A 26,612-nucleotide genomic window follows, 5' to 3' on the forward strand; every position below is an offset into this window, starting at 1 on the left:
GGACATATTATTTTCCAGATGGTATCAGTTGATTCTTTTGCATATTAAGTTATCCAAGATCACTTTTATATTTATAAAAACCAAAGCACTGATTGGAAGTGAAAAATATAATAAAATGGCTTGATCACTCAGCCAGCAAGCATTTACTGGCTTGTGCAAAACTACATAATTGAGTTGCAGACAAACTGCAGGAGAGCCAAATACTAGCCTGCCTTCTCCTTGGCTCGTATTAAGTCAGAATTCTCTCTACACAGTACCAAAACATCTGGTCACTTAAATCCATTCAGTAAAAAATTCAGTCAGCTGCCCAGATTTTTGGACTCCAGGATTCCATTCAACTTGTTTGCCTTGATTATTAGTTTATCTGAAAGCTATGTCAAGTAGTCAATCGCCTATGTTCAGTTATTTCAATGGACTTGGCATCTTACCTAAGAAAAGGTACAGATATGGAAGAGAGAAAACACATGGCACATTTCTCACCACGCTTCAGTCAATTCTTTCTACAGACAGGAGTGCTGTTCTCTGCCTCCTATTCTGTTTACCTTCTTTCTGAGTTTGTTTCTGCATCCCTAGCCCACCCTATCCCCAGTGACCCCCTAAGGTTCCCTTTTTCAGTTTCAGAAAAATGCTTGTTATTTTTGTGTGGACTACCTAAAAACTAACTACTCAAATAATATTGTTATGAATAATGCACATAAAACTGTTGATACTAGTTCATTTAGGACAGGGGTCTTAAATTTTTTTTTTTACTTTTAACCTTAAAGTTTTATTTTAGTTTTTAATAATTTTATTGATTTTTTAGCGAGAGGAGGAGAGAGAGATAGAAACATCGATGTGAGAGAGATATTGATTGGCTGTCTCCTGCACAACCCCCCCACCACAAATCGAGCCTGCGACCCGGGCAGGTGCCCTGATGGGGCATTGAACTGGGAACTGGAAATCCATGGGACAATGCTCAATCCACTGAGCCACGGCAGCTAGGCTAACCTTAAAGTTTTAGATTTATTTAAATTTTCTATATGTACATAGATTATGAATTCATTTTTAGTATCAATGGGTGTTATACAGACAGTGTCCTCATGGACTCTTTTTCTTTCTTTATAAGTATCTATACTTTAAAATCTCATAAATATAATTTAAAAATAAAGTAAACACAAGCTCTTCCCTTATTTATGAGGAATAATCAGCAGACAATGCCTAAAACTGAACAGGGTAAAAATTTTCTCAGCTACAAATTGCAATGAAAGCATTTTCAGAGGAATGCAATTGGAAATGTAAACTATTAGAATTAGTTTAACTGTGTTATATAGAAAACACATCAATGAATGGCTGTTGGTCCAGAAAAATAATTTCTTTATGATAATTCTTCAGCATTGGTAAATTTCTACATTCAAATTAGGTTTTTTTCTGGGGTCCAAATGTCTCAAACTATAATAGTATTATTAGTCATAGGAATTAATTGATGTTCTAGGCATTCATGCTCAATAAATTGAATTAAATTTTACCAAGTGAAGAGAATTTTATTTAGTTGTCATGACACAATAGTTATTATATCTTTGAATTATATAGTTTCTTCACTTGATCCTTTGCTGTACAATCAACATTCTTTTCTATTTGCAAAGTTTTTGCCATGTAATTTACCTGGTGTAGGTACACTGACTTTTGGTGTTTGTATAAATCTATGGTAGTCTCCATTTATTGTTTCTTATTTTCTCATGTTCCTCTTTATATAAATTTTTATATTCAGAATCATGCCTTTTTGAAACTTACTAACTATATCCCATGATCATATTTCACCTTTACTATTCAAAATGGAAATTAGTAATTTGCTACCAAAAGTATAATAAAATGAAATGGAACAGCTTCATTATGTTGGTATTGAAAGTATATACTATGAGATGATAGTGTGATGTGATGTCTTAGTCTCTGCAATGGAGCATCCTGTGCTAAATTGAAACCACTTTTTACTATTTAGCTATGTTATCATTGCAAGCTATATCCAAATATTATTGTCTATAATTTTTCTTTTCTCTTACTTTCTTTTTAAACTCTAATTTGGGAAAAGTCTCATGATTCAAAAGGAAGGCACAGGGAAGCAAAAGTCATACCACTTTTTAAAAATATAGACCCTATCTGAAGTCTAAGCATAATATATGAGCCATAAATATTATGGCAAAGATTTTAAGTTTGGTGCTTTAAGGATTGTTTATGTCTTGAAATATTTGCTCCAAAATGACTAATCCTTATTTTAAGTTGGAAAAGGTATTAGTGTGTTCAGGTAGATTAGTATTTTGATTCAAAAAGTTGTCCAGGAAAACACTTTTCTACTCAGCTTTATGACATTGTTTGGATGGTCAGTTAATGCCAGATTTTAGAGTCAAATGGATTTGTCTGAAGGCTCCTGATAGTTTGTGATCTGCTGCAGCTGTCTGGTGAGACAATTATCACTTCAAATTAGACTTTCAGCCCTGGCCAGTTTGGCCCAGCTGTTAGAGCATCAGCTCTTGGACCAAAGAATCACAGGTTCTAATCTGCTCAAGCGCATGTACCTTGGATGCGGTTCAGTACCCAGCCCTGGTTAGGGTCATGTGGGAGGCAACCAATAAATGTGTCTCTTTCATGTAAATGTATTTCTCTCTCTCTCTTTTTCTCTTACTCCATCTGAAGATAAATGGAGAAATGTCCTTGGGTGAAGTTTAAAAAAAAAACAACAACTAGACTTTCAGCTTTACTGAACTGAGGCTTAAATGCCCTTTCATTTATTCTTATATTCTACTTTAGCCAGAACTAACCAGAGATAAATTACAAAAGGGAAATTATATAGCACTTTAGGAAATTCAATTATGAATAACTAACAATTGGTAATTTTAACATTTTTTTAAAAAATGTAAAGGACAACTCTCTCATTCCACATGCAGTAAAACAGGTATAAAAATTATGTGACCATGTCTCCCGGCCATTTGTATGTCCTGTTTGGACAGGTGTCTATTCAGCTCTTCTGCCCATTTTTTAATTGGGTTCTTTCTCTTCCTTTTGTTGAGTTGTATGAGTACTCTATATATTTTGGAAATGAACCACTTATCTGGTGCATCATTGGCAATTATGATCTCCCATATAGTGGGTTCCCTTTTCATTTTGATGGCTGGTACTTTTGCTGTGCAGAAGCTTTTCAGTTTGATGTAGTTCCATGTATTCATTTTTACCTTTATTTCTCTTGCCTTAGGTGTTGTATCAGTGAAAATAAGTGTATGATGTCTGAGATTTTGTTGCCTATAGTTTCTTCTAGGATTTTTATGGATTCATGAGTCACATTTAAGTCTTTTATTCATTTTGAGTTTATTCTTGTGTATGGTGTAAGTTGATGGTCTAGCTTCATTTTTTTGCATGTAGCCGTCCAATTTTCCCAACACCATTTATTGAAAAGACTGTCTTGACTCCACAGCATGCTCTTGCCACCTTTGTCAAATATTAATTGAACATATTGTCTTAGGTCAATTTCTGAGTTCTTTGTTCTATTCCACCAGTCTATCTGTCTGTTCTTGTGCCAGTACCAGGCTGTTTTGATTACAGTGGCTTTATAGTATAACCTGATAACTGGTAATGGGATTCCTCCTACTTTGTTCTTCTTTTTCAAGATGGCTGTGGCCTTTTGGGGTCTTTTTTGGTTCCATATAAACTTTTGGAGTATTTGTTCTAGTTCTGAGTAGTATAACATTGGTATTTTGATGGGGATTGCATTGAATCTATAGATTGCTTTGGGTAGTATGGACATTTTAATGATGTTAATTCTTTCAATCCATGAACAAGGTATATGCTTCAACTTTTTTTATATCTTCCTCTATTTCTTTTTTTTTTTTTAATCCAAACCCGAGGACATTTTTCCACTTTTTGTTCAGATAGAGTGTGTGTGTGTGTGGGGGGGGGGGCAGAGAGACAGAGAGAAACATCGATGTTAAAGGGACACATCGAGTGGCTGCCACCCGCACAACCAACCAGGGCCATGGACAAACTGCAACCGAGGTACGTGCCCTTAGCGAGAACCGAACCTGGGTCTCTCTGGACCGCAGGTCGACGCTCTAACCGCTGAACCAAACCGGCCAGGGCCTCTATTTCTTTTTTCAGTGACCTGTTGTTTCTGTGAAGAGGTCCTTTACTTTTTTAGTTAAGTTTATACCTAGGTATCTCAATCTTTTTGCTGCAATGGTAAATGGGATTCTTTTTTTAGTTTCTCTTTCTGTGAGTTCATCATTAATGTATAAGAATGCTGTCAGTTTCTTGATGTTAATTTTGTATTCTGCTATTTTGCCAGATTCATTTATTAAGTCCAGTAGATTTTTGATGGAGTCTTTAGGGCTTTCTATGTACAATATCATGACATCTGCAAATAATGACAGTTTCACTTCCTCGTTTCCAATTGGGATCCCTTTTATTTTTTCTTCCTGTCTGATAGCTGTGGCTAAGACTTCCAGTACTATGTTAAATAAGGGTGGTGAAAGTGGGCATCCCTGTCTTGTTCCCATTCTTAAGGGGAATGCTTTTAGGTTTTGCCCATTGAGTATAATGTTGGCTGTAGGTTTTTCATATATGGCCTTTATTATGTTGAGATATGATCCCTCTATTCCCAGATTGCTGAGTGTTTTTATCAGAAATGAGTGCTGGACTTTGTCGAATGCTTTTTTAGTTTCTACATCACTAATCATCAGAGAGACGGCAATTAAAACAACAATGAGGTATCACTTCACACCTGTCAGAATGGCTGCCATCAGCAAATCATCAAACAAGTGTTGGTGAGGGTGTGAAGAAAAGGGGACTCTAGTATACTGTTGGTGGGAATGCAGATTGGTACAGTCACTATGGAAAACACTATGGTATTGCCTCAAAAAGTTAAAAATTGAACTGCCATTTGACCCAGTGATTCCACTTCTAGGAATATACCCTAAGAAGCCTGAAACAGCAATCAGATAAAATATATGTACCCCTATGTTCATAGCAGCAGTATTTACAATAGCTAAGATCTGGGAACAACCCAAGTGTCCATCTATACATGAGAGGATAAGAAAGCTGTGGTACATGTACACAATGGAATACTATGTAGCTGTAAGAAAGGAAGACCTCTTATTCTTTGAGATGACATGGAATGACCTAGAGAGTATTATGCTAAGCAAAACAAGCCAAGCTGAGAAAGACAAATATCACATGATCTCACTTATTTGTGGAATATAATGAACTAAACAAACTGATTAACAAAATTGACATAGAGGTAGGGTACAGACTGACAAACCTCAGAAGAGAGGGTGTTGGGGGGTAGAGATAAACCAGAGAACTTATATGCATGTATGCATAACCAATGGACATAGACAACAAAGTTGGGGATGGAGCCGGGTGGAGGGGAAGGAGGGTGTTAATGGGGGGGGGGGGGGGGAGAAACATCTATAACCAAAACAAATTAATAAAAATAATTTTTAAAAATTGATGAAGACAAATGCAGGTGATAATATGAGATATAGTGAAGGAATATAAAATATTGACCAGGTCCTGATAACTGCTCTAAATAGAGACCTAGTGTTTATGACAAGATTCAGGGAAGGAGATAATTGCAAATAGGTAAAACTAAGTATCTTTATATTTAATATATGATAAAGAATGCATTATACAACTGAGAAAGTTAATTTGTTTTATTAGGCATAATTCACTTAAGAAAAGTTATTTTTGCTGCTCATTAACTTACATTTATTTTCAAGGAGCCTGAAAATGAGCCTTTAATGAATTGCTTTGGAATCTTTCCAAACACAAAGTTGTGCTAGCTGATCTTTCCTTATTATCCAAAGTTTAAAAAGGAAAGTACTGAGAATCTTTAAGAAAATTTCCCTCCTAGTATGGCAGCGGTTCTCAACCTGTGGGTCGTGACCCCTTTGGGGGTCAAATGACCCTTTCACAGGCGTCTCCTAAGACCATTGGAAAACATATATTTCTGATGGTCTTAGGAACCAAGACACCACTTCTTTATTTGTCTCTAGGCGGGTACACCCACATGCAGATATGCCCACATAAAGATACTCTCACATACAAGTATGTCATTGCGACAACCCCATCACATACACCTTACACACATACAGCTGTATGTGACAGGGTTGGTGACATAATGTACTTACGTGGACCAGTCACACATGTGTAGAGAGTAGCTACTGTGTAGAAAGCAGCTACTCTGTTAAAAGCAGCTACTGTGTTGAAAGCAGCAGTATTGGAGTAAATGACACCTCATGAATAATAATTACTGGATAAATTTAAAATTATGTACTGTAAAATCATCAACTACTGCAAAAAAAATATCTGTACCATGGGAACTTAATCTGGATGCTGATCGGTCTGTTTTTGTTTTTTTTTGGTTTGTTTGTTTGTTTTTAATCCTTACCCGAGGACATTTTTCCATTTTTTTGTTCAGATAGAGTGGGAGGGAAAGAGAGAGAGAAACATTGACATGAAAGGGACACATCGAGTGGTTGCCACCCACATGACCCAACCAGGGCTGGGGACAAACTGCAACTGAGGTACACACGCTCTTAGTGGGAACCAAATTCAGGTCTCTCTGTACTGCAGGTCAACACTCTAACCACTGAGCAAAACCAGGAAGGGCTGATCAGTCTTTTTATATTCAGTTGTGGTTGATGTGAACACTGTCCCCTTGTGATAGTAGCAGGTATGTAAAAAAACAACACAAAAAATGGTAAATCATAGGAAACTTTAATGAACAGTATTGACTAAACTATGCCATGTATCATCTTTTGTGTTATTAAAGCTATTGTTACATACTATTTTCATTAGCAAACCATTCCATGACAATGGATCGTGTAGAGAAGAACATTAGGAAAATATAGTGATGAGTTTTACCTTAATAATTACGAAATTGAGAAACCGCAATGTGTTATTTGTTCTGAAGTTCTATCAACTGAATCTATGAAGCTGAACAAATAAAAATGCCATTTTGATAGCAAGCATCTGAGCTTTGCTGGCAAGGATACCAACTATTTTAGAAGCAAAACTGATGGACTGAAGAAAGCCAGACTTGACACTGGTGGCAAGTACCACAAACAAAACGTAGCAGCCATTGAAGCTTCATATTTGGTGGCACTCAGAGTCGCCAGAGCTATGAAACCTCACACCATCGCTGAGGATTTACTGTTGCCAGTGGCCAAAGACATTGTTTGAGTTATGATCAGAGACAAATTTGTTGCAAAATTGAGTTCAGTTTCCTTATCTAACAACACTGTCTGCAGAAGAATACATGACATGTCTGCTAGAACCTCTCATGATGATTTTGAGACAACTATCACTAGACTTTGGTCAAAGTTAACAAATAGATTTCTTGTTCTGACCATCTGCATTTCCTACTGTGAAGCTGGGTCAGTTGTTAGATTGAGAAGAGAAAAACACTGATATGTAAATGAGTACACTTTTGAGTCATCTCATCTTTAACAACATACTTCTTTTTGAAAATAATAGTTTATTGATGTGTTTTCAGGTATGAACATATTTTAGTATTTCTTATATTTGTTGCCATCTTCAAACATGTCAAAGAAATCAATTAGCTTAATTATTTTTACATGTTGCCCAACTATCAAGTTATAGATACTACTTACTTGTTCAGAAGTTATTCCAAGGAATAATTATGACCATTATAAAACTTTATGGGGACTTCCGGTCAAGATGGCAGCCTAGGTAAATGCAGTATCGTGTCCTCCCACAACCACATCAAAGTTACAACTAAACTACAGAACAACCATCATTCAAAATTGCCTGAAATCAAGCTGAATGGAAGTCCTACAACTACTTAATTAAAAAAGCAGCCACATCAAGACTGGTAGGAGGGGCAGAGGCAGATGGGCTGGTCCTACACCCATGTGTGGCAGATAAAAATCAGGAGGCTACCTTGGCTGGGAAGTTCTCCCTGAGGACTGAGGGGTCCTTGTCCCACACCAGGTGTCCTACTCATGGTTCCAGTGCCAAGAAGAGAAGTCCTCATAACATCTGGCTGGAAAAAATAGCAGAAACTGAGGCTCAGGGAGACTGAGGCAGCTGGAGCCCCATGCCCTAAAGGGCCCATGCACAGACTTATCAGACTCACTCCCTCTAAGCTTGGAGGGGAGGCAGCTCGAGGGGTGCCAGAGACATACAGAGAAGAACTGAGCTACTTGGCAGTGGAGCGAGAGCTGTAGAGGGGGCTTTCTCTGGGACAAACATGCGGTCAGAGGCCTTTATTCCTTTGGTGAGCCCTTCTCTGGAGCAGCAGATGGCCGCCATATCTGGGAATCCAGGAACCTGGCTTATACTGGTTGCCCCGCCCTGGTGATTCCCTGAGGCCCCACCCCACCCAACTTTCAGACCCACCCAAGCTGTTGCCAGTTGCTTGACTATAAGATTGGCCTGTCTTGGATCCTGCTTCAGGTTTTTCTAAATTCTTTCAAACAAGCAGCATCTGGTCTCACCTAGCCCCATACCTCTCATTAAGTAATACACAGAAACAAACATAGGGAGGTAGCCAAAATGAGGAGACAAAGAAACAGGTCCCAAACGAAAGAACAGAACAAAACCCCAGGAAAAGAACTAAGAAAAATGGAGATAAGCAACCTCACAGATGTTGAGTTCAAAATACTGCTTATAAGGATGCTCAGTGAACTTAGTGAGGGCCTCAAGAGCATAAAAATGGACCAATCAGAAATGAAGGATGCACAGTCAGAAATGAAAGAGGCACTAACTGAAATAAAGACTAATTTACACAGATTCAATAGTAGAGTAGGTAAAGCCAAGAAGCAAACCATCGATTTGGAATATAAGGAAGCAAAAAACACCCAATCAGAACAGCAAAAAGAAAAAAGAATCCAAAAAAAATGAGGATAGTGTAAGGAGCCTCTGGGACAACAAGCGTGCCAACATTCACATCTTTGGGGTACCAGAAGGAGAAGAGAGAGAACAAGAAATTGAAAACCTATTTGAAACAATAATAGCAGAAAATGTCCCTAACTTGGTGAAGGAAACAGTCATACACGTCCAGGGAGCACAGAAAGTCCCTAACAAGATGAACCCCAAGAGGCCCACACCAAGACACATCATCATCAAAATGCAAAAGGTTCAAGACAAAGAGATAATTTTAAAAGCAGCAAGAGAAAAGCAGTTAGTTTCCTACAAGGGAGTTCCCATTAGCCTGTCAGCTGATTTCTCAAAAGAAACTCTGCAGGCCAGAAGGCAGTGGCAAGAAATATTCAGAGTGATGGAAAGCAAGAACCTACAACCAAGATTACTCTATCCTGCAAAGCTGTCATTTAGAATCGATGGCCATATAAAGAGTTTCCCAGACAAGGAAAAGTGAAAGAAGTTCATCACCACCAAACCATTATATGAAATGTTGAAGGGTCTTCTTGAAGAAAAAGGTAAAAAATATGAACAAACAAAATGGCAAGGAATACATAGCTATCGACAATGGAATCTACAAACAAAATGAACAAGCAGAACAGACATAGATATAGATATAGAGAACATTTTGTTGGTTGCCAGATGGGGGGGGGGAATGGAGGAATGGGTGAAAAAGGTGAAAGGATTAAGAAGTAAAAATTGGTTGCTAGACTGACAAACCTCAAAGGGAAAGGGTTTGGGGGGTGGAAAGAAATAAACCAAAAAACTTATATGCATAACCAATGGACACAGACAACAGGGTGGGAAAAGGCAGGAGGGGGGTGGGAGTGGGGAGGAAGGGGTCAATGGGGGAAAAATGAGGAACATCTGTAATACATTTAACAATAAAGATAAAAAATTTGGAAAAAAAAAAAAGAATGTAAAAATTTATTATAAATGTCTATGATAGTTCTATGTTAGCATGTTGCTACTTCCCCATTCGAGATTCACACACAGCTATGCCCCAGAATGTATTATAGCTTAGAAGTGTTCTAAGAATGTCCTTCCCTAATCACAGCTCCTGGTTCATCTGCCATTTTCTATTCCACTATTTCCACCTATCACTGACCTTCAAGACTTATCCATAGTTAGGTTTCAATCTGTTGTTTTTCTTTTGGCTGTGTTCGTCTTCTTATTAGTTTGCTATGGCTTCTGTAACAAAGTACCACACACTGGGTGGCTTAAGACAACAGAAATTGATTGTCTCACAGTTCCAGAGCTAGAAGTCTGAGATCAAGGTGTTGACAGGGCCATGACATCCTTCTGAAGACACTAGGGAAGGATCTCTTTTAGGTCTCTCTCCTAGCTTCTGGTAATTTTTTGGCTGTAGCAGCATAACTCCAGTCTTCACATGATGTTCTTCCTGCGTGAGTGTCTATCTCTGTGTCTGAATTTCTCATTTTTATAGGGATACCAGTTATATTGAATTAGGGATTCACCCTACTCTAATAAGACCTCATCTTAACTTAACCAATTTCATCTTCAGGGAAAATATATCCAAACAAGTTTACATTCTGAGGTTGAGATTTCAGCATATGAATTTGGGCTGAGGGAGGATACTATCTAATCCATAATATCTTATCTAGCCAGGATTCTTTTGTCTTATCTCACTCAGCACTGCTCCTAATAGCCGTCTAGTTTTACTCATCTTTATATTTCATCATACCGGACTACCTGTTTAGAAAATTCTTGGTCTGGCCCTGGCCAGTTTGGCTCATCGGTTAGAGCGTCGGCCTGCAGTCCAGAGAGACCCAGGTTCGGTTCCCGCTAAGGGCACATACCTCGGTTGCAGTTTGTCCATGGCCCTGGTTGGGTCGTGCGGGTGGCAACCACTCGATGTGTCCCTTTCACATCGATGTTTCTCTCTCCCTCTCTCTCCCCCTCCCACTCTATCTGAACAAAAAAATGGAAAAAAAATGTCCTCAGATGAGGATAAAAAAAAAAAGAAAATTCTTGGTCTGGAATTAATGAACAATAATAGAAAAAATAATATAATCATGGTAATTAAATATCCATTAAAAATGCATACCTTTTGAACTCAACTGGTCCCTAAAGTTTCAGAGATAATCATTTTACTATCCCCTAGCTGTGACTGTTGCATATATTTTTTTACTGTCTTCATATTTTTCTCTTAACCTTGCTGCTTTTATTCTCAAAAGACTCTTTCTTTCCAAATTAAATAAAATGAGAGAAGACATCATTATGAACAATCTCAACTTTCTTTTAGACCCTTCTTTAACATTCCTCTTTTCTCAATTTTTTTTTCCTTTTCCTCTTTCATCTCTCCTCCTCAACTGGCCCCCATATGTCAACAAAATTTCCTCTATTATTAGCAAAAAATGGTCATTTTCTTGTAAAGCTTTCTTCTCTAGCTATGCTGTATTCTGTCTGCTTCTCTGTTTATGACCAAACAACAACATAGCCACTCTGTTGGCTCTCCATTGCCTATACAATGAGGACTAAATCCTAATCAGTACCTTTAATCTGTTCCCAAACTACCTTTTCAATTTTACATCCTATGAAATAAATACCATTCCACCATGATATTATGGCATTAAACATACTAGACTAATTGCTGTTCTGTATATTGCTGCCTCTTTACTTTAGCCATGCTATTATTGTTTTTGTTTGATTTGTCTTATGTTTTTGTTTATTTGTTTTTCTATTCTATTTATCTTTCCTTGGCCAGCTCAACTCCTATTACATTTACATTTTATTTAATGATAATTATTAGCTTTTTCTTTAGGAAATTTATAAATTTTGTCACACTCAACTGTTGATATTTAACATATTGATCTTGCAAATAAATTGTTTATGTATATCCTATGTATTATCAACTAGACTATAAGAACTTCTATCTCTAGGACTATGTCTTGTTCATCTTTGTATATTATAGTACAAGCAATTTATTAACATTTGTCCAATTAAATTAAAACTGATGCCTTAATGCAGAATATTCATTCTGACAATTAGGGAAAGTGATATCCTAATATATATTTATTTATTATACATTGTTTTCCATATACAATGTGTTTCCATTTATCAAGGAACTACTATGTGCTTGATAATAGATACTCAATAGGTCTAGAAAACTGCAACTGAGTATATAATTTCATTCTATAAATAAGTCTAGTATGATAGCATTCAGGAAATATAATATTGTCTTTATATTTTAAATTTAAAAGAAGTTTATTCTTCAAAATAAATCAGAAAATTCTTGTGGATGTTACATATGGTTTATTAATAACCATAGCTCAGGACCCTGGGTTGTAACATAGTACTATTCATGTCAATAGTCAGACACTTTGGAAACCAGGTCCTATGTCAAGTCCTAGGAGAGGAATCACTGACGGAATAGAGAAATGATGTAATCTAATGGCTGGATGAATGATACCAACTAAAGAAGAATAAAACCTCAGAAGAGGGTCTTCATAAATTGGGCTTAATTAAGCTGATCATCTCCAGTTCTACTGTATAGCCTTTATTGCTTAAGATAATGACAGTCTAGAAATCGTGCATATTTTTTCTGTTGCTATGTGTATATTTTAATGTATTGAATCTAGAGACTACTTCTAAAATTTACTGACATTACCAAAGATTGAATAATTAGCCCTTTCTCTCATGAATTATTATTAGAATTTATCAAGCTTTTGCTGTGAAAAGTACAAAATGCACTAATGATTAGGCTTTTCAAATATTTCACATAGCAGCATTTTCCTATTAGGATAGTATCCTTAAAGAGGAGACATGTGAATTAATGTGTGGTGGCACATAGAGATAGTTAACTAGACATCATCTTTTCATTTAGGAGGAACTCACATGATTAAATCCCAGAACTAAAATGCATCCTTAAAAGTTAAACTTTAGCAGAATAGCTAATTTTATTGTATAGCTGTCAACTTGATTGACAAGTAGGACCTATCAAGTATGCTTCTATTCTTATAATTCAGGGACACCTTGAAAATAATTCCCAAAGGAAGAAAGAGAAATACGTGGAGGAAAAATAAAAAAGGAAACTGCCTTTCTGATTGAAACATATTTAAGATAAAATACAGAAATTCTTCTACTTATACTATGGTTCTGAAACTACTACATTGGAAAATGCCTTGGTTGTGAAGTGATTGGTATAAATAAGTATTGCATTCTTATTTAGCAACTATTTATAATGATTCCTAATTCATTTCATTTCTGGTAGTGTCATTCTGTATTTTTTTTTTTAATCCTCACCTGAGGACATTTATTTTTATTTTTTGTTCAGATAGAGTAGGAGGGAGAGAGAGGGAGAGGGAAGGGGAGAGAGAGAGAGAGAGAGAGAGAGAGAGAGAGAGAGAGAGAGAGAGAGAAACATCGACGTGAAAGGGACACATCGAGTGGCTGCCACCCGCACGACCAACCAGGGCCGGGGACAAACTGCAACCTAAGTACGTGCCCTTAGTGGGAACCAAACCCGGGTCTCTCTGGACTGCAGGCCGATGCTCTCATTGCTGAGCCAAACCAGCCAGGGCTCATTCTGTATTTTTATGCAATTTGAATTGGCAGTATATTTTTAATTGCAGCTATGTTCAGTCCTTCCAGTATAAGAAGTTAGAATTTCAGTTTTGTAACAGCTTATTGAAGTATTTACTATTTTATTATGTTGTTATTACTGGTACATTTACACATGACTATGCTATATTGGATATCATCTAAGTCATGTGAATAAATGTGATTTCTTTACCCACTTTCACAGTGAGACAGATTCACGTTTTTAAAGAACTGCAGCTTTGGGACCTGTGTTCCAGGTGGCATTTTATTGTCTTGTGTCCTTCTGTTATGGTGTAAGGCAGGGAAACTTCAATACTATATTTTTTAAGGTAATATTTAATTAACATATTATAAAATGCACCTTTTAAAGTGTACCATTAAGTGGTTTTCAGTATATTTAAGCAATTATCACATTAAAGGTGTTCAACCATCACTATTTTCTAATTCCAGAAAATTTTCATTATATCAGAAAGAAACACTGTACTCATTAGCAGTCACTTCCCATTTCCCTTTCCTCTCCCAGCTTTAGACAACTGCTCATCTTTCTGTCTCTATGGATTTCTCTATTCTGGATATTTCATATAAATGGAATCACATAATTCGTGGCCTTTTATAACTGGTTTTCAACTTTGCATAATGTTTTCAAGGTTTATCCATGTTGTAGCATGAATCAGCACTCCATTTTTATGGCCAGCTAATATTCCACTGTGTGTAGATAGTCCACATTTTGTTTACCAATTCATCAATTGATTGACCTTTCCGTTTCCATTTTTTGGCTACTGTAAACACTGTTGCTATGAAAATTCATGTACAAGCTTTTAAGTGAACACATTTTCAGTTTTCTTGGGTACATACCTAGGAATATGATTGTTGGCTCATATGGTAACTTTATGTTTAACTTTTTAAGGAAATGCCAGACTGTTTTCCAGAGCAGCTGCACCATTTCACATTCTGAGCAGCAATGTTTGAGGGTTCCAATATTTATACATCTTCACCAAAACTACTTTTTATTGTCCATCTTAAATATTATATATTAAAAAATCATTTATAACTTGCACGATATTTTTACATATGGATTTTGAGGAGTTTCTATGTTTATGTCATATACATTTCTCAGACATTTTATTCTGTGGGTATTTTTCAATCCTTTTGAAATATAATGTTGCTTTGAAAATGATGTGATACTCAATCCGTTCTGTAATTAAAATATTATGAAATTATTGGGTGTAACTGTTTAATAACATTATATACATTTTATCTATACAACTTTATAATACAATCTGTTTTGAGCTTACCACCTGAGGGCTTGTCTCCTGTCACCATGTATAAAAGTTTGTAAGGAAAGCATACTATTAATTATTTAAGATCAATACTTTGATGTTTCTATTATGAATTACAGGTGAAACGAGGAGTGCATTTTATTGCATCAAATATTAAACTTCCCGCCATATATAAAAGTACTTGGTTATATAATTCCAATGTCCCAAGCTTTATTCTCCTGCAATTATAAAAATGGATTGAAGGGAACACATTGTTTTCAAACGAGCAAATAAATCTTCAGGCCTCCCTTATATTTCTTATCAATGACAATTATAGGCAGCATTTCCTAGAGTATTACCATAAAATTGAGCTGTGTGATAAACATTTCATGAGTACTGTACATTGTCTTTTCAGACATTTGAGCCTATATGGGTTGAGGGTTAATGTCCAAGGGCATTAACTCTCTCACTTCCAGGCTCCATTAATCCCAGTGGACTCGCAGCATTAGAGAAAAGTCATATGTGCTTGAGGCAAAAGGTTATCAATGCAGAGTGAGTCTAAGAGCTTCTTTCCCTGTCCAAAACAATTCTGGCTGAGTTCAGAGGTGGGGCCCCCGAAGGAGGACACTAGAGACAATGATGAGCTTTGTGTGGGTGACATGATTTATTCTACAGCACACATGAAAACCTGACACTCACATATCACCTCAAAGAATAGATTTTAATTTTTTTTTTATGAACAAAAGTAAGAAAAAAGTTATATCATGATTCTACTAGGCATACTGAGACAAAAATTTATGAACTAATATTTACCTTTAATCTACACAAAGCAATCGGATATGTCCTATTCTATACTATGCTATGTTTTTCTATTCTGTTCATTCTAATTAAAAAAAATGTTATTCATAACTTTCTAAATTAGTTTCAAAACCCAGAATTTGGAAAAAACACTGGCTGAGAAGATAATTAAACTAAGATGCCAAGAGGCTGAAAGACAGTTTTTAATATAGCTGAAATCCTATGACTTAGACTCGTACACAATGAAAATTTTAGAAATAAAGGTCATACTGTCAAGGTCAGTGAAAAGAAAGTTGACTGAATTTTTAGGAAACCATGTTCCATGGTTCTGAATTTCATCTGTCAGTATTTTGGAGTCTATAAATGGGTAAAGAACATCTAGCTTCCTAGCAGTACGAACAGGATGAGACACAGAAGGGCTGCATAATGAGTTGCTGTGTCTCCCATTTTTCCCTCAGCTGCTTTGTTTCCTGTCATCCCATTTCATGCACACACAGGGCAGACACTTAGTGTGTGCATTCCGCACAGGCACAAGGATGCGTACAAAGCGAGCTGTGTGTTGCTGTACAGTGAGAGCTGGCTTGTATAACCTCAGGGTCCTTTTGCATTTCATGTTTGTTTCCAGTTTATTGTTTTGACAGTTGTCATTTTTAAGCTTATTTTCTCCTTTTACAGAGAAAAAGCTTTTAGTCTCCTAAGAGCAGAACCCTATTATCATAATCACCTTTTAGAAAAGAGAAAATTACCTGTAATTTTTATGCTCTGAAGGTGTATCATAATAATTAAACCACCCACCTTACCCTCAAAATCAAATTTTTTTTTTTCTTTAAGAAAGTACTTTGTTCTTTTTTATTTCTTCATTTTCTTTGGAGGAAATTAGAGCTTAAGAATTTAGGAAATCCCAGCAAGCTTCTCTGAGCATCGGCTGCCTCTTCCTTTCAGCTCTTTATGTCTCAGGCTATCACTGCCACAGGGACGCACATGCAGTGCTCTTAGGACACCATCCAATGAAAGGACACTGTTAGAGCTAAAGGGTGAGTGAACCAGGAGGTTGTAGGAACTCATATCAGCCATAACTTTTCCATAAGGTCCTTCATGTGTAGGACCTTTGCTGGGAGCCCCTCCCCACATGCCTGTAAGTCTGTCTCAGGTAATGTTACATGGGTGTCATATGAAATTAAAAGTTAGTGATGAAGTAACTTTGGGAAGTGTTGCCTTCTGCATGAGGATTCACAAAGCACGTTAGCATTTTAAAGATTCTGAAAAGCCTCAAGGTTAAGAAATGTGTTTAACTTTTTAACCCGGTAGTTCGCAAATATATTGTCATAAAACATCTTTTGATGTCTTGAAAGGCAGTGGTTATTTGCACAAGTTAGTATGGAAAATAGGGTTTAACCGAGTGCCCTTTCATTTCTTCCTGGGTGTCCTTAGCATTTTTTTTTCCTATGATGCTTTTTTATCTTCCTACTTTCCCTTGGAAAACTGCCTGATCCCTTTAAACAACAAACCCTTGTCTCCTAATTTCTTTATTGTATCACCATTGTCAAGTTTAGTGATATTAGCTATAAACCACACAATCATGGCTATTTGTATGTGCAAATTAAAAATGTTGCAGTATCTATTCATCATTTTTATCCTTTGATTCATTTGGAATTTCAATGTGACTTTTCAAGCTCCAGAGCAGTGGTCTACTCTCCTTTCCCACTTCCATTCTGCAGGTTTTGGATCAGTGTTAAAGATGAATGGAGCTGTATATGGAAAGGGAGAAGAGCGTCACTTCCAGGGAGAAGAAAAACAGGAAATTTAGATAAATATAGACATATATTTTGGTTATTACCTTACTTCCCTGATTATAACCTTGATTCATTCACTCATTCAAACATCATTATTATTTTATTAGTAGAAATACTAGTAGTTTATTGAGTGTCTACTTCAGGATAAGCATGGTGTTAGAGAACATGTAATGTTAGTTCTTTTAGTCCCCACAGAAATCCTATAAAGTATGCCTTGCTTTTCTCACTTTACAGATAAAATAGACTCAAATGAATGAAGTGAGTTGCCCCAGTCACATGATAATGTATGGCAGAGTCAGAAATCAAACGGAGGCCATTTTAGCACAAAGCTTCCTCCCTATAACCTGCTGCTCCCTGATATTGATCATTTCTTAGTAGCCAGGCTCTGATGTGCTCCCAGATTTCAGTGACTCACTCATGACTTCTACTTTACCAGGCTTGTGCCTGAAACTTCAGCCAAAGAGAAAACACTTTTATTTTTGAACCTGAACAGTGAAGGTTAAAGACAGAAACTCACTGTGAGTTTCTCAAATAGATACTGATGACTATCAAACTGATTGAAAATATATAAGCTGGAAAACAAAGGCCTAAGAAAAAGATATAAAGTGAAGTTACATTAGATGATAAACATATTTTCTGGGCTCTAAATATATCCCTATGGCTGTCATTAGTGGAGAACCTCAGTATGGCTTAAGAAATGTTTAAAGAACTTATTGCAAGAGACAGAATATACTATTCCAGTCACCGAGAGGATCTAACATTGCAAATATAGTTTATTCTGACTGTAGCTGTGTTGCATATTGGGGCAGTTATTGCATATGGTTAGTCATTCTTTATGGGGTATCTATTATATTCAGATGGGTGAGTAAAGAGGAGGGATCCATTAGTGCTTGTTGCTATGGAATAATTATGGGGTTTAGTAATACTCTTTTAAGTATAGATGCCATTAAATAAGAGCATAAGAGCCAACTAAATTTCATTCTGAATATTATATGCTAGTAACTGTTAGTCACATATACTGTGAACTATTTAGAAAGGATAAATCTATGCCAAATAGTTCAACTTTTTTTTCTTTGCCTTTTTTATATACTACTTTGTTTACTTGTGATGAATTTAACTACATCTAATAAATCTAATAAAATGTATTTTTTTCCTTCAGGATTAACAGTATTCTGGCATTTTAAATAATTTATACATAGCACTTTACACTTGGGAGCTTAAACAAACAATAAAATATTTGGTTAGACACCCTTTTAGGAAATGTCAAGGTAGAAGTATAATTTAAAAGATGGCAGTTTAAGGACAATGAGAAGCAAATCATTATTCACTTTTGACAGTATAAGTACCCAATGAAATGTGGATTTTGATTAAGTATGTAAATAGCTGCTTTTCCATGTACCATAAAATGAGTTCTGCCCCTATCCCCCACCTGACCATTCTGGGATGGCAAATGATAATATTTGAATGCTAGGGAAGTCCTAGAAGGTTCTGTTTTCATGCAGTGATACAGATTCATAGTTGCTCTTCAAACAGCTCATAAAACAAGCTCTTTAAATGACATGACAAGGATTCCTTCCTGCTCATTACCTTTCTTAAGCATGTCTTCTAAAAATGTCTAAGAAAATGTAAAGTCAAAAGGATAAGGGTGAGAAAAGTGTGTACAAGATATGCTCTTCAAGAAGAATTTAAATTCAAGAATTTAAATACCTTCAAGAAGAAAGTTAAATTTTTCAAGAAGGTAATAGTTCTGATAATTAAAACAAACAAACAAACAAAAAATAAAAACATTCATTTGAGCATACAGGAAGACTTCTGATAAATGGAAGTTTCCAGAGGCTCTTATACACTCCTTAACTTCTTTGTTTTCAGTACCCTTTTCAATTATGATTGATAGCAAACTGTATTTCCTTCACTTAATGCAGTAATGGATGGCAGATAGGTATACTCATCATTTAACAATAATGTATATTGTGTATCCATGGTATTCTTGGAAGTTCATTTCTGACCTAATTTCTAATTTAGAACATGATTTAGCTAAGATGGGGTGAATTCTTAAACTAGAGACTTACAAAAAATAACCTTTTATTTTTCTGAATATTATTTAAACTCCAGAATTTTTTTATCCAGCTCAGGGCATGTGCATAGATTTAATTCATTTTGATAAACGTTGAGTACCTTTATGGTTTAAAACACTATTCTAGGACTTAGATTCACCATTTAATATCCTGGCATATTCTATATTATGTGAGAAACTAAAGGTTTACAAAAAATAATGACTTTCCCTGACCTCAGTTAGCTCACAAACTAGTGGGAGAGACAGACATATATGATTATATGTAAGTGGAAATGCTCCTGAGCTTCTCTGATCACTGTGGCAGCCCTGAGTCACCATGGCTCATGAACACTTTATGCATGGCCTGTCCAAATTGATATGTACTGCAAATAAAACATACACATCAAATTTCCAACAATTTTTACAACAAAAGGCATATAAAAGTCTCAGTCATGTTTAATTTGGTTACAGTTTGAAATAGTAATATTTTGGATATAGTAGGTTGAATAAAATGTTATTAAATTAATATCACCTGTTTCTTATTTTTAATATGGCTACTGGAAAATTTTAAATTTCAATGTGGCTCACATTTTTAGGCCTGCATTATATTTCTATTGGACAGAACTGCAGTAAAAGACACTAGAGTTTAAAAAGGCATACTTTCTGCTCTGAGGTAATGCAGCTAGACATGAAGGTAACTATAATATAATGTGACAAGATCCACAGAGGGTGTAAAGAGAAGAGTGAGTAATCATTTCTGACAGAGCATCCGAGGAAGGAGGATTCATGGAAGAAAGATATTGGACCATCACTGGAGGACAATGACAAAAGTATTAGCATTTCAACATAAGTAATGGTCTAATGACAAGAAAGTCTGCTGAAATAGTCTCCTCAAATACTGTTTAATGACATCACTGCCTGGTGGCCAACCATAGAAACTAAAAATCTCTTAGGAAAACATTGCAAGCCCCTAATTCTCAATAGCATCCATGCCTACTTCCAGCAAGAAAGGCCCCTCTCAATGAGGAAGGATGTAGAAGGGGTGCTGCTTAATGAGGGACTAGAGATGCTACTTGAATTATGCTGACAGGGAACTTGAGGACTAGCCTTTGGCTGTGGCTACTGAAATGATGCAGCTCACCAGATACCCAGGGGTAACTCCAACAGGGAATAGAAAGAAAAGAGTAGAATTCTAATAGCATGTCTTCTGAGAATTAGGATTTTGTTTTATTCACCCAAAAGTGTTTGATGAGTAGGAAAAATCAGACAAAAAAAGAGGTAGAGATGAATGAAGGAGGTGGAGGAAGAGGATGAGTCATTTTCCAAAAGAAAAGTTTTATAGGTAGAGGTAAGCACGTAAGGAAAGTGAGAGATGAAAGTTGTACATGAGGGAGTGAAGTGACTTGGGAGCATTGAAGTAAGGCTCTGACATGTGTGGCTCCTTGGTTATGGGCAAGTTGCTTAATCTCCCTGAGTTTCAGTTTGCTGATGCATAAAAATATATAACAAACCTTCCATGCAGAGTTGTAAGAATTAGAAATAATTCAAGTCATAATGTCTAGCACCTTGTAGTGTTCAATAAATATTAGCTATTATATTTGACCACCTTTAATTAACTACTGTTGAATATCTTCTTTTGGCTGATTCCCTGGAAGAAATTGGAGTGATTAAGCGCCTTAATCCAAATCTCTCACCTATTATTTTTAAAGGGAAAGTAAAAAGACAATACAAGGAGAATAATTTATTTAATCGATTGCAAAATACACATTTTCCCCCTTCTCCTATTTAACATTACTGAACTTAGAATATGTCTTACAACTGATGGTATCATATAAAAATCAGCCAAGCTGAGTTTTTTTTTATTTTTTATTGCATATGCACATGTGAAGTAGTTTTACTTTTGGTGGTGTGGGTACACATATGCCACCCCAGCTGTTGCATTCTAAAAACGATTTAAGGGTTATTTGAAGACTATGAATCCTAGTGATTCCTTGCAAACATTCCTTTGCTCATTTTCTGTTGATATCCAGAAGTTTCAGCATCAGAACTTGCTAAAGAGTAGAACCTCTTCAGATGTTACAGAAGATGGATGGCATAGATGGAAAATCATGGATAACAATACTCCAATTTAAAAAACAATTTAGAAAGAGATTCCAAAATGGCAGTGGAGTGAATGGAAGCTACACAGACCATCTCCCAGGACCAAACTGGAATTACAACTAAAATAAAGACATATCATCAGGAAAAAGCAACAGAAAAGCAGCTGGAGAGGACCATATAACCAGAGACAGAAAAAAAAGACACTGAATTGAGCCTGGTAGGTCTGCGTAGGTGTGAGAGAGCAGGCTGGGATCCCAAGAACAGCAGCTGTTTTACCAGTCAGTAGTTTCCCTGATGTTAAAATCCCAAGCTAGCTCCACAGTGCAGAGGCCTAAGACAGAGCAATAAATTAGCTATAGTCACTCACCTTGGGCTCCAGCAGAAGGAGGGTGGACTGGACTGGAACTCTGTGGGGACACCCAGGATTTGGAAGTTGCTCAGAGTTTTTGTTGAGTAGCGGCCACACAGGATGGTGGCCATCTTGCTCCTTCCCAGAACTCTGGGGAGAAGCAGCAGCACCTCCCTGGATTTAACCCCACTCAGCTGGGCCAGAGAAATTCAAATTGAGGCTCATTAACAACAAATATCTGCCCAGCCCTCTGGAAATCCTCTTACACTAAACACTTGAGGGATTTTTTTTTATTCTGTTGAGGGCTACAACCCAAGGCACCTGAAGTAACTGAGACTAATAACCCAGGCAAAAAGCTAGAGGACAACTGAACCTTTCCTGGGCTTGCAAATTTACCTATGGGTGTAAGAATTGACAGTGGTGTTCAACGTGGATCCTCCCATGCTCATCCAAACCCAATAGAGGGAGCCACAAACAGCAGAACAACAACAACAACAACAGGGAAAATTTGGCAAGCTCCCAAACCCACTGAGATAGCCAAAATAGTGAAACAAAGAAATGAATCCCAAATAAAAGAACAGGAAAACTCTACTGAAGATGAGATCAATGAAATGCAGTTAAGCAAGTTATCAGAGGTAGAGTTCAGAGCCATGATCTTGAGGAAGCTCAACAGCATGAGTAAAGATATAGAAATATTGAAAAACAACCGAGTGGAAATGAAGAGTGACAAAGCAGAAATAAAGAACACATTGGAAGGAATAACCAGCAAGATAGAGGAAGCTGAGGACCAGATCAGTGAATTAGAAGACAGGGTAGAAAAAAATCAACCAATCAGAAAACCAAAAAGAAAAAAAACAATTAGAAGCCAGGAAGACAGCTTAAGAGAACTGTGGGAAAATTGAAAACCTGACAACATTTGCACCATAGGAATTCCAGAAGAAGAAGAAAATGAACAAGGGTTAGAGAATATATTTGAGGAAATAGTGACAGAAAACTTCCGTACTTGGTGAAGGAAGAAGACATTCAAGTTAAAGAAACATAGAGAGCTCCAAGTAAGAAGAACCCAAACAAGCTTGCATCAAGACACATACTAATTGAAATGCCAAAAAGTAAAAACAAAGAGAGAATCATAAATGCAGCAAGAGATAAGCAATAGGTTACTTACAAAGGAAACCCCATAACGCTATCAGCTGACTTCTCAACAGAAACATTACAGGCCAGAAGGGAATGGCATGAAGTAATCAAGGTCATGAAAATCAAGGATCTGAATCCAAGACTACTCTATCCAGCATGGCTATCATTCAAAATAGAAGGTCAAATAAAGACCTTTCCAGACAAAACAAAAAAGTTAAGGGAATATATTAGCACAGACTAGTATGGCAAGAAATGTTAAAAGGACTGCTGTAATTAGTAGAAGTAGGAACAAATATATAACTGCAATAAGCAAAAATGGCAGTGAATAACTACATATAAATAATAACCTTAAGTGTAAATGGACTGAATGCCCTGATCAAAAGACACAGAATAATTGATTGGATAAGAAAGCATGACTCATCTATATGTTGTTTACAAGAGACCCACCTAACAACAAAAGACCCACAGAAGTTGAAAGTGAAGGGATAGAAAAAATCTTTCAAGCAAAAAAACAAACAAAAAAGCTTGGGTAGCAATACTCATATCTCAAAAAAAAAAATAGATTTTAAATTGAAGACCATAACTAGAGACAAAGAAGTCCACTTCATAATGTTGAAAAAAATCTATCCAACAGGAAGATATAACCTTGATAAACATATATGCACCCAATATAGGAGCACCAAAATATATTAAAAATCTTTTGAAGGACTTCAAAGGAGAAATCAACAGCAATACAATCATAGCAGGGATTTCAACACCTTGCTGACATCACTGGTCAATCTAGAGAAAAAATTAACAAGGAAACACAGACTCTAAATTAAGTGGTAGATCAAATGGATTTAATAGATATCTACAGAGAATTACACCCCAAAACTGCAGAATTCACATTTTTCTCAAGTGCATATGGTACATTCTCAAAGATAGACCACATGTTAGGACACAAACTAAGTTTCTACAAGTTCAAGAAGATTGAAATCATATCAAGCATCTTCTCAGATCACAGTGGCATAAAACTAGAAATCAATTACAACAAAAACATCCAAAGACATTAGAACACATGGAGGCTAAATAGCATGTTATTAAACAATGAACGGTTTACCAAGGAGATCAAGGAAGAAATAAAAAAAAAACTTCCTGCAACCCAATGAAAATGAACACACATCAACTCAAAATCTACGGGATGCAGTGAGCAGTTCTGAGAGGGAAATTTATAAGAAAACTTTCTACTTTAATATCTAACCTCAAAACCTAAAGAACTAGAAAGCAAACTGAAAAATCCAGAGCAAGTAGAAGAAAGGAATTAGCAAAGATCAGAGCAGAAACAAATGACATAGAGACCAAAAAAATAAAAATAAGAACAATTCAAAAGATCTATGAAACAAAGAGCTGGTTTTTTGAAAAGATAAACAAGATTGATGGACCTTTAGCTAGACTCACCAAGAAACAAAGAGAGAGAACCCAAATACACAAAATCAGAATGAAAGAGAAGAAGTAACAACTGACACCACAGAAATACAAAGGATTGTTAACAAATACTGTGAACAATTATATGGCAACAAATTGGACAATCTAAACAAAATGGGTAAATTTTTAGAAACACATAGTCTCTCAAAACTGAACCTGGAGAAGATAGAAATCTTGAACAGACCAATAACAACTAAGGAAATTGAAGATGTAATCAAGACTCTCCGAACAAACAAAAGCCCAGGCCAATGGCTTCACGGGAGAATTTTACCAAACACTCTAAGAAGAAATAACACCCATTCTCTTCAAACTATTACCAAAAATTAAAGAAGAAGGAAGACACCCAAACTTGTTTTATGAGGTCAGCATAATTCTAATTCTAAAACCAGAAAAAGACACTAGAACAAAAGAAAACTATAGACCAATATCCCTGATGAACATAGATTCCAAAATCCTGAATAAAATACTAGCAAATGAGATCCAGAAATACATCAAAAAAAATTATTCACCATGATGACCAAGTGGGATTCATCCCAGGGATGCAGCTCGGTATAGTATATGCAAATCAATAAATGTGATACACCACATAAACAAAATGGAAGATAAAAACCATATGATCGTATCAATAGATGCTGAAAAAGTATTTGACAAAATCCAGCACTAATTTCTGATAAAATTGCTCAGCAATGTGAGAATAGAGGGATCATATATCAACATAATAAAGGCCATATATGAAAAACCTACAGCCAACATCATACACAATGGGCAAAAACTAAAAGCATTTTTCTTAAGAACAAGAATAAAACAGGGATGCCCACTTTTGCCACTCTTATTTAACATAGTACTGGAAGTCTTAGCCACAGCAACCAGGAATGAAGAAAAAATAAAAGGGATCGAAGTTGGGAAGGAGGAAGTGAAACTGTCATTCACAGATGACATGGTATTATACATAGAAAACCTAAAGACTCCATCAAAAATCTGCTAGATTTAATGAACAAATATGGCAAGGTAGCAGGATTCAAATTAACATCAAGAAATGGACTGCATTCTTATACACCAATAATGAACTCACAGAAAGAGAAACTAAAAAAGCAATTCCATTTACCATTGCAGCAAAAAGAAATTAAGATGCCTAGGAATAAATGTAAGCAAAGAAGTAAAGGACCTATTTGAAGAAAACTACAGGACATTGGAAAAAGAAATAGAGGAAGATGTAAAAAACTGGAAGCACATACCTTGTTCATGGATTGAAAAAATTAACATCAGTAAACTGTCCATACTACCCAAAGCAATCTACAAATTCAATGACATCCCCATCAAAATACCAGTGACATATTTCACTGAACAAATACTTCAAAAGTTTATGTGGAACCAAAAAAGACCTCGAATAGCCACAGCAATCTTGAAAAAGAAGGACCAAGTAGGTGTGATCACAATATTGGATATCAGGTTATACTGCAAAGCTAGTGTAATCAAAACAGCCTCGTACTGGCACAAGAACAGGCATATAGGTCAATGGAATAGAACAGAGAATCCAGAAAGTGACTCAAAACTTTATGCTCAATTAATATTTGACAAAAGTGGTAAGAGCATACAATAGAGTAAAAGACAGCCTCTTTAATAAATGGTGTTGGGGAAATTGGACAGCTACATGCAAAAAATGAAACTATACCATCAACTTACACCATACACAAGAATAAACTCAAAATGGATAAGAGACTTAACTGTGACTCGTGAATCCATAAAAATCCAAAAAGAAAATGTATGCAACAGAATTTTCTACATCACACGCAAAAGAATTTTAACTGATACATCACCTAAGGCAAAAGAAAAGAAAAAATGAACACATGGGACTACATCAAACTAAAAAGCTTCTGCACAGCAAAAGAAACAACCATCAATATGGAAAGGGAACCCATTGTATAGGAGTGTATAATTGCCAATGATACATCAAATAAGGGGTTAATTTCCAAAATATATAGAATGCTCATACAACTCAACAAAAGGAAGTAAAAAAACCCAATTAAATAATGGGCAGAGGACCTAAATAGATACCTCTCCATAAAGGACATACAAATGGCCAAGAGACATGAAGAAATACTCAATGTCTCTAGTCATAACAGAGGTGCAAATTAAAACATATATGAGGTATCGCCTCACACCTGCCAGAATGGCTGCCATCCACGGATTAT

At 36.1% G+C, this 26,612-nt stretch overlaps 1 protein-coding gene across 2 annotated transcripts in view; it reads left to right on the plus strand.

Annotated features, from left to right (window-relative positions):
* GUCY1A2 (guanylate cyclase 1 soluble subunit alpha 2) overlaps positions 1–26,612 on the plus strand; it is a 462,539-nt gene that overhangs the window by 352,309 nt on the left and 83,618 nt on the right. The window contains exon 7 of one of the 2 annotated variants that reach the window (XM_036258989.1): positions 17,201–17,256. The exons of the other annotated variant lie outside the window; for it this stretch is intronic. Coding sequence (XP_036114882.1) covers positions 17,201–17,256 — 56 coding nt within the window. The remainder of the gene's footprint in view (positions 1–17,200; positions 17,257–26,612) is intronic. 2 annotated transcript variants of the gene reach the window in all.

This window comes from Molossus molossus, unplaced genomic scaffold, assembly GCF_014108415.1.
Source record: "Molossus molossus isolate mMolMol1 unplaced genomic scaffold, mMolMol1.p scaffold_m16_p_13, whole genome shotgun sequence".
NCBI lineage: Eukaryota > Metazoa > Chordata > Mammalia > Chiroptera > Molossidae > Molossus > Molossus molossus.